The sequence below is a fragment of the Coregonus lavaretus genome, assembly GCF_964263955.1.
Source record: "Coregonus lavaretus genome assembly, chromosome: 15".
NCBI classification, from domain to species: Eukaryota; Metazoa; Chordata; class Actinopteri; order Salmoniformes; family Salmonidae; genus Coregonus; species Coregonus lavaretus.
The window spans coordinates 28072262-28081156 of record NC_140002.1 but is presented as its reverse complement, the minus strand read 5'-3'; the positions used below and the strand labels follow the sequence as shown (position 1 = coordinate 28081156).

The window sequence follows — 8895 nt, the reverse complement described above, 5'->3', positions numbered from 1 at the left end:
CGATGGTCTTGTAGCCCATTCCAGCCTTTTGTATGTCTACAATCTTGTCCCTGACATCCTTGGAGAGCTCTTTGGTCTTGGCCATGGTGGAGAGTTTGGAATCTGATTGATTGATTGCTTCTGTGGACAGGTGTCTTTTATACAGGTAACAAGCTGAGATTAGGAACACTCCCTTTAAGAGTGTGCTCCTAATCTCAGCTCGTTACCTGTATAAAAGACACCTGGGAGCCAGAAATCTTTCTGATTGAGAGGGGGTCAAATACTTATTTCCCTCATTAAAATGCAAATCAATTTATAACATTTTTGACATGCGTTCTTCTGGATTTTTTTGTTGTTATTCTGTCTCTCACTGTTCAAATAAACCTACCATTAAAATTATAGACTGATCATTTCTTTGACAGTGGGCAAACGTACAAAATCAGCAGGGGATCAAATACTTTTTTCCCTCACTGTATATCTGTAGGTCAAACTGTCCCATGTGTCTGTGTCTTGACAAGAAGGCTGTTCTCAGGGAGGCCTTCAGAGTGCTGTAAGTAACCTTCATATCCTCTGGTTGTCTGCCAATATCTCAGAAGGATCCTACATGCCGCACATAAAAATATAAAATATTGATTAAGTGGTGGTGCTGAAAATTGGACACAAGACTACGTGTTTTATAATGCTACTTGATTTACAAAGTGCCATCATTTTCATGAACCATTTGCTTTTCCGCATTTATCTTTGGTGGCATGTGAAAATATCGTTACGCAACCCGCAGTGTGAAATCAGATACTCTATTGCCATCTGCTGGACAACCTTTTTTAACTTTTGCTTATGGGTGTATGGTTCGATTTGCCTTCACTTACAACACTGTAAAACATTTATTTTTGTAAAGATTAGGACCTAAATAAATGACCCAAATAAAACTATATTTTTTCTATGATTTCCAATTCAATTTTAAAAGAGTTTTCCATGCGGATCACATAAATAATATATTCCTTCATAATACTGTATATTTCCTGATCATGTGATCTTCCTACAATAATATAGTTTTTTGTCTCTTGAGCATTCTTGTCAGAACTGATCATTAATATCAAATCCTATGTATTTACAGGAGGGTGGGGAACTTTACTTCAGTGACATACACTGAGTGGACAAAACATTAAGAGCACCTTCCTAATATATTGAGTTGGATTTAACAAGTGACATCAATAAGGGATCATAGCTTTCACATGGATTCACCTGGTCAGTCTATGTCACAGAAAGAGGTGTTCATACTGTTTTGCACGCAGTGTATATTCCAGCAAGTCTGTTCCGGTACACTTGAAACATGACCCAGTTCTCTGGGGTAAGAACGCTTGATTTATGAGTAACAATTGACAGAGCTGAAAGTTGAATGTATGCTATCTGACAGGAATAACTAGGACATAAGTGGGACTATAGCACATGTTAAAGAGCCTTTATTCCATCAATGACAAACTCTATGATGCTGAGCCAATGCGAGACCCAATAACACACTGTCCTAGATACATTAAATGATCAACAACATAGCAGTGTTGGAGTTGGAGTTGGTTGGGAATTGTTTGTCTAATGTCATGTTTTCTGTGTGTTGTAAAAGGAGAAGGTTTAAGTGGTGCCCTCTACTGGCGAGACCTGGTCTCTCTAGTGCACAAGGTGGGATTCACTACTCCATACCTGGTCACTGCGAGCCACATCACAGTCCACAATAGTGAGCTACAGAAGAAAGCAAGTAAGATGACAAATTAATGTCTGCCTCTCAATGATCTCATAAATAGGATAATGAGATGAAACTATACTTCAATGTCTAGCAAGGTGCCACAATTCTGTTCTGTGTTATCATCTCTCTTGGACATTATTCTGAAATATATTTGGGTGAGAACAAAGGAATGTAATGTTTAATTTCTACCACTTCATTAGCAACTATCAGATCAAAACCTCTGTTTCTTCGTTTTTTTGTTCTGCACAGGTGGCATCACATATGCCTCTGCAACTTACCGCCACTTCAAGTTGCCCAAAAATAGAAATCTGAGCAATGCAGTGGTGGCTTACAAACTAACAGTACCTGATCATCCCAATCAACTCAAGTTTGACATTGTTTTGAGGTGTGTGTCCAAGAAATTTGTCACCAAACTTATTCCCCTGAAATCTGAGGCGTATTAAAAAGCTGGCTAGTATTCCCATTCTCCCCTTCTGGACCTGAGTTTTGCCTCTGAAGGGCTGTGTTTTGTGTTTCTGCTTGATCCATACAGACAGACATAGAGGTCAAAGTGGATACAGAAATGGCAGCCGTGCTTCAGCATTTCCCGATTCTCCTGACTTCTCCATCCAAAACTCAGACAAAACTGTACCAAGATCTAAATGTGCCCCCCAAGTAAACCCTCTAGTATCTTGCCTGAGGGGCTATAAAAAAAACATAATGCATTTGTATATTTTTCCACCATACTACATATACCTCCCGAGTGGCGCAGTGGTCTAAGGCACTGCATCGCAGTGCTAGCTGTGCCACTAGAGATCCTGGTTCGAATCCAGGCTCTGTTGTGGCCGGCCGCGACCGGGAGACCCATGGGGCGGCGCACAATTGGCCCAGCATCATCCAGGGTAGGGGAGGGAATGGCCGGCAGGGATGTAGCTTAGTTGGTAGAGCATGGCGTTTGCAATGCCAGGGTTGTGGATTCCCACGGGGGCCAGTATGAAAAATAAAAAATAATGTATGCACTCACTAACTGTAAGTCGCTCTGGATAAGAGTTTGCTAAATGACGTAAATGTATATAGACCATACCATTATGTGCTACATTACATAAAGAGAAATGCAATTCTAATCAGAAATTCTTATCAGTCTAATTAATAAATCCTTATATGTTTATCCTATGGACTTGTATCTGGAAGTGCTTCTCTGTTATGAAGTAGCACAGTACAGTACTGTTCAGCACCTTTACCCAACTCAGAAGGTCACAGCATCACTTTGAGCAGGAGGCTTTCCACACAGCTCAGCCCACTCAGTGTCTCAAAAGCCCTACTGTCGGATAGATATATGCATTCATCTGCAAGCACCTGTAGCTAAATCTCTTTCTTTCTCTCTCTCACTCACTTTCTTTCTCTCTGGGCTTCTTCTTCTTCTATGATATCATGGCGGTCCGCAACCAATCGTTTAAGTGCATGCTGCCACCTACTGTGCTGGAATATACGATCAATTATGATCTGTCCAATTCTGTACTACCATGAAAAAACAAAATAATAATAATAATCCCTACTTCTACCACACCCTCCCCAACCCCATTTAACTTGATCTATATCATGCTGAAACTCCACCCTTAGGATTGTTCAGCATGTCAACAACCATTTCAACAGTAACATCTGTTAGCCCAAATGTATCTTATGCCGTCTCCACAATAACCTTCAACCTGGCATTTCTGCTTTCCACAACCCGAGTCGTACTGATAACCTTACCAATAAAAGCTATGAAGTCAACTTTATTCATTATCAAAGTGTCCTTTGACACCGCACATTCATGAGTGCAAGATTTCTGAACAGGCCTCGTAACCATGCCAGGACCATCAGAAGCACCAGCCCCAACAGTAGGTCCACTTACGACAGGAACATCCATGTAAGCTCCATCAGTCCGCACTGTAGTTCTACCAATCTGTCTTACAGCCTCTGTATATGATACATCATGACTGATCCTATATCTCTGAGCCTCTCTAGCCTCTCTCTGCACCTGGCATCCACCAAATATTGCACTGTGTTCCCCCCCACAATTACAACACTTAACCTTCACATTGCTCCCACATTCAACGTAATCATGTTCCCCACCACACTTGTCACATCTTTCCTGCCTTTACATTGAACAGCTAGATGTCCCATTCTTTGGCATTTAAAACACCGCAACGGGGATGGGACAAATTCTCTGACATTGAAACTAAGGAATCCTACAGTGCCTTCGGAAAGTATTCAGACCCCTTGACTTTTTCCACATTTTGTTACGTTACAGCCTTATTCCAAAATGGATTAAATAAATAAAAATCCTCAGCAATCTACACACAATACCCCATAATGACAAAGTGAAAACAGGTTTCTAGACATTTTTGCACATTTATTCAAAATAAAAAACAGAAATACCTTATTTACATAAGTATTCAGACCGTTTGCTATGAGACTCGAAATTGAGCTCAGGTGAATCCTGTTTCTATTGATCATCCTTGAGATGTTTCTACAACTTGATTGGAGTCCACCTGTGGTAAATTCAATTGATTGGACATTATTTGGAAAGGCATACACCTGTCTTATAAGGTCCCACAGTTGACAGTGCATGTCAGAGCAAAAACCAAGCCATGAGGTCGAAGGAATTGTCCTTAGAGCTCAGAGACAGGTTTGTGTCGAGGCACAGATATGGGGAAAGGTACCAAAAAATGTCTGCAGCATCGAAGGTCCCCAAGAACACAATGGCCTCCATCATTCTTAAATGGAAGAAGTTTGGAACCACCAAGACTCTTCCTAGAGCTGGCCGCCTGGCCAAACTAAGCAATCGGTGGAGGGCATTGGTCAGGGAGGTGAACAAGAACCTGATGGTCACTCTGGCAGACTCCACCAATCAGTCATTTATGGTAGAGTGGCCAGACGGAAGCCTCTCCTCAGTAAAAGGCACGACAGCCCGCTTGGAGTTTGCCAAAAGGCACCTAAAGTACTCTCAGACCAAGAGAAATATTTACATTTACATCATTTAGCAGACGCTCTTATCCAGAGCGATTTAGAACAAGATTCTCTGGTCTGATAATAATATGCCATTTAGCAGACGCTCTTATCCAGAGCGACTTAGAACAAGATTCTCTGGTCTGATAATAATATGCCATTTAGCAGACACTTTTATCCAAAGCGACTTACAGTCATGTGTGCATACATTTTTAAGTATGGGTGGTCCCGGGGATCAAACCCACTACCCTGGCGTTACAAGCGCTGTGCTCTACCAATTGAGCTACAGAGGACCACGATTGAAACCAAGATTGAAACCAAGATTGAACTCTTGGGCCTGAATGCCATGTGTCATGTCTGGAAGAAACCTGGCACCATACCTACGGTGAAGCATGGTGGTGGCAGCATCATGCTGTGGGGATGTTGTTCAGCGGCAGGGACTGGGAGACTAGTCAGGATTGAGCGAAAGATGAACAGAGCAAAGTACAGAGAGATCCTTGATGAAAACCTGCTCCAGAGCGCTCAGGACCTCAGACTGGGGCGAAGATTCACCTTCCAACAGGACAACGACCCTAAACACACAGCCAAGACAATGCAGGAGTGGCTTCGGGACAAGTCTCTGAATGTCCTTGAGTGGCCCAGCCAGAGCCCGGACTTGAACCAGATCAAACATCTCTGGAGAGACCTAAAAATAGCTGTGCAGCAACGCTCCCCATCCAACCTGACAGAGCTTGAGAGGATCTGCAAAGAAGAATGGGAGAAACTCCACTTATACAGGTGTGCCAAGCTTGTAGCATCATACCCATGAAGACTTGAGGCTGTAATCGCTGCCAAAAGTGCTTCAACCAAGTACTGAGTAAAGGGTCTGAATGTAAATGTCATATTTCAGTTTTATATTTGTTATACATTTGCAAAACATTTCTAAACCTGTTTTTGCTTTGTCATTATGGGGTATTGTGTGTAGATTGATGAGAAAAACAACAACAATTTAATAAATTTTTGAATAAGGCTGTAACATAACAACCTGTGGAAAAAGTCAAGGTGTCTGAATACTTTCCGAATGCACCCTATCTGTACTTTCCCAGGCATAACCTTCTCAAACCTCAGTAGCACTGATAGGCTTTCACTACTTTGACCTTCTTTCCTACTGATCAACCTTTTGGCCTCAATCACTCTTCCTCCCTTCACATTTTCTTTAATATAATCTATGGACATAGATATTGGGACCCCCCAGTGATGACTCCCCTCAATCTAGCATAAGCACCAGGGACATGGCTTTTAATCTTTTCCATTTTCAGAATCTTCTCTTGCTGAGCCTGGCTACCACAAATAATTAACAATCTACCATTTCCAATGAATCGAGCTAATTTCACTTCACCTACCTCTTTCTCTATAGCATTAGTTTTTTTTATTTCTTATTATTTTATTTCACCTTTATTTAACCAGGTAAACCAGTTGAGAACAAGTTCTCATTTACAACTGCGACCTGGCCAAGATAAAGCAAAGCAGTGCGATAAAAACAACAACAACAGAGTTACATATGGGGTAAACAAAACATAAAGTTAAAAATACAACAGAAAATATATATACAGTGTGTGCAAATGTAGCAAGTTATGGAGGTAAGGCAATAAATAGGCCATAGTGCAAAATAATTACAATTTAGTATTAACACTGGAATGATAGATGTGCAAGAGATGATGTGCAAATAGAGATACTAGGGTGCAAATTAGCAAAATTAATAACAATATGGGAATGAGGTAGTTGGGTGTGCTAATTTCAGATGGGCTGTGTACAGGTGCAGTGATCGGTAAGGTGCTCTGACAACTGATGCTTAAAGTTAATGAGGGAGATAAGTGTCTCCAGCTTCAGAAATGTTTGCAGTTCGTTCCAGTCATTGGCAGCAGAGAACTGGAAGGAATGGCGGCCAAAGGAGGTGTTGGCTTTGGGGATGACCAGTGAGATATACCTGCTGGAGCGCATACTACAGGTGGGTGTTGCTATGGTGACCAATGAGCTAAGATAAGGCGGGGATTTGCCTAGCAGTGATTTATAGATGACCTGGAGCCAGTTAGTCGGATAGGGTGTAAGTGAGGCCCTGTGGTCTCATCAAACACTATCACCACTTTCCACTCCAACACATCATTACTATTGCTTGCTACCTTGGCCTTCTTTATGCTTTCTTTACTAGATGCTCCACTGCTTTCTGTATCGTGAACTCTCTTCTTCCTACGTCTTTCCACTACTGACCATTCCGGTCCTTGACCCTTATCCTCCCGCTCCATACCATCAAAACTGACACTCATATTGTTCACATTCCAGCACAGCTGTTGCTTCACCAACTTTTTCTCAATTTCGCTGCACTTCTCACCGCCAATGAAAACCTCTCGCTATGCTTCTTCTTCTTTAAAGTTTTATGGCAGACTACACCTATTGGTGTATTGCCGCCACCTACTGTATGGGGTATTGAAACAAAACAAAAATAATATATTCCATTGCGGGACTGCCGCCTTAGAACCCCTTCCTACTTGCTGATAAACTCAAACTCCATTCAAAGCAAGAAAAGTATGACCCAACCAATTGAACGGAGATACTATTTTTCTTCATGTAAATGAATATAATTTACATACCAGTGATTTTGTTAACAACATTCTGTCTTTGTATTTGTTGTGATCTGCAAATATATTAAATGTGGGCTCTGTTTAATTGTTAATCAATTGTTATTAGAAACGGTCTATGAGTTTGGTCCCTAACCTTACACCATACATTTAAGGCATTAAAATGTATTCTAACAAATACACAAATCTTATCACGGCTGTCTTTCTCTCTCTGGGAAAATATAATTATTATATTCTGCTATATTCATTTATAACACACATAGGATTACCCCTATTTATAGTAATTTGTAATACACAAGACACAAATATGTTAAAACCTTTAATAGTGAAGCTGACATGTTGCCAAAATCAAAACAGTTGGTTTAAAATTATTGGTTTAGAATTGGAAGAAATGGAAAGGGAAAGTATTCAACATTACAGAACTGAAAGTTGTTCATTACGTCATTCTAAAGCTAGATCCGTGAAGGAAATGCCGTCCAACAAGGCAGTACAAATCGAAAACAGAAAAACCATCGCGTGGTTGCAGCTCCATAGGTTTTTTCACTGTCTTTGCCTATGTGTTCCTCCATGCCTGCATTTCCCATGGCGCCCGCTATCGCGCTGATTAACTGGGGGACATCTTAACTGTTATTTTACTTGGCTATAACTAGGTGTTTTTAGCTTTGGTTTGAATTTATTTTCGTTGCATTCTCAACCGGCCATGACCGTGGAGCAGAATGTCCTCCAACAGCATTCTCAGAAGGTAGGTCTACATCGTAGTGTGGCAATATTTCCGTTCTCCGCCTGCTTGCTAGCTAACGTTAGCAAAACTGGCAAATCAAATGTAATTGGTCGCGTACACATATTTAGCAGATCTTATCGCGGGTGTAGCGATGTTCCTAGCGCCAACAATGCAGTAAAACCTGACAATACCCGCAAATCCCAAAAGTAAAACGAAAGGAATTATGAAATATATAAGTATTAGAACGAGTAATGTCAGAGTCCGGGATATAAATTATATACTGATGCATATGATGGTGTGTAGACACGTTATGGGCAGTATTTATATTAATAGAAAAGGTGTGTACAGCAATAGTTATATAACTAGGATAGGCCTCGAATAGAATACAGTATATAACTTATGAAGTGGGTAAAACAGTATGTAAACATTATTAAAGTGAATTGTTATTTTCCAAGTGTGGCGTCAGATCGTTGGATATTTTCTTAATCGAGTGCACGATCTCTTAAAGTATTTACCAACATGTATCGTTATCGTTAAAGAATCCCCTTGTCAAACAAATCATGAGGGCAGATTGCTAATGTATCTAACTAGCTAACGTTAGCTACCTTGGTAGCTACATTGCCAACAAGTTAGTTAGCGTGTAAACGTTACAGATAGCCCCGCTAACGTACGTTTACAAACAGTGGCACGCCTATTTGAGGGGAACAGCTAGCTTGCTGGGAGCTAGCTAGCTAATGTCGTCAATTTAACATAACCAATGTCGTTACTGGGTGCCTAAATGTTAGCTAGGTCAAGTTCAGACAGTTTTAGGCCAGTGTGATCTTCTCGTATTGTTAGGTAGCTAGCTGACGTTAAACAGCTAAGAAGTTAGA

At 40.9% G+C, this 8895-nt stretch overlaps 1 protein-coding gene across 7 annotated transcripts in view; it reads left to right on the top strand.

Moving 5' to 3' along the window:
• Positions 1-7788: 7788 nt before the first annotated feature.
• The window catches only part of LOC311142745 (ubiquitin carboxyl-terminal hydrolase 25-like), a 56762-nt gene continuing 55655 nt past the window's right edge, over positions 7789-8895 (top strand). For 6 of the 7 annotated variants that reach the window (XM_084178410.1, XM_084178408.1, XM_084178407.1 and 3 more), the window contains exon 1: positions 7909-8044. In XM_084178410.1, the coding sequence (XP_084034536.1) occupies positions 8003-8044 (42 nt within the window). In that variant the 5' untranslated portion in view covers positions 7909-8002. Of the gene's footprint in view, positions 8045-8895 lie in introns of all 7 variants that reach the window. The other variant, XM_084178409.1, reaches the window with a different exon arrangement.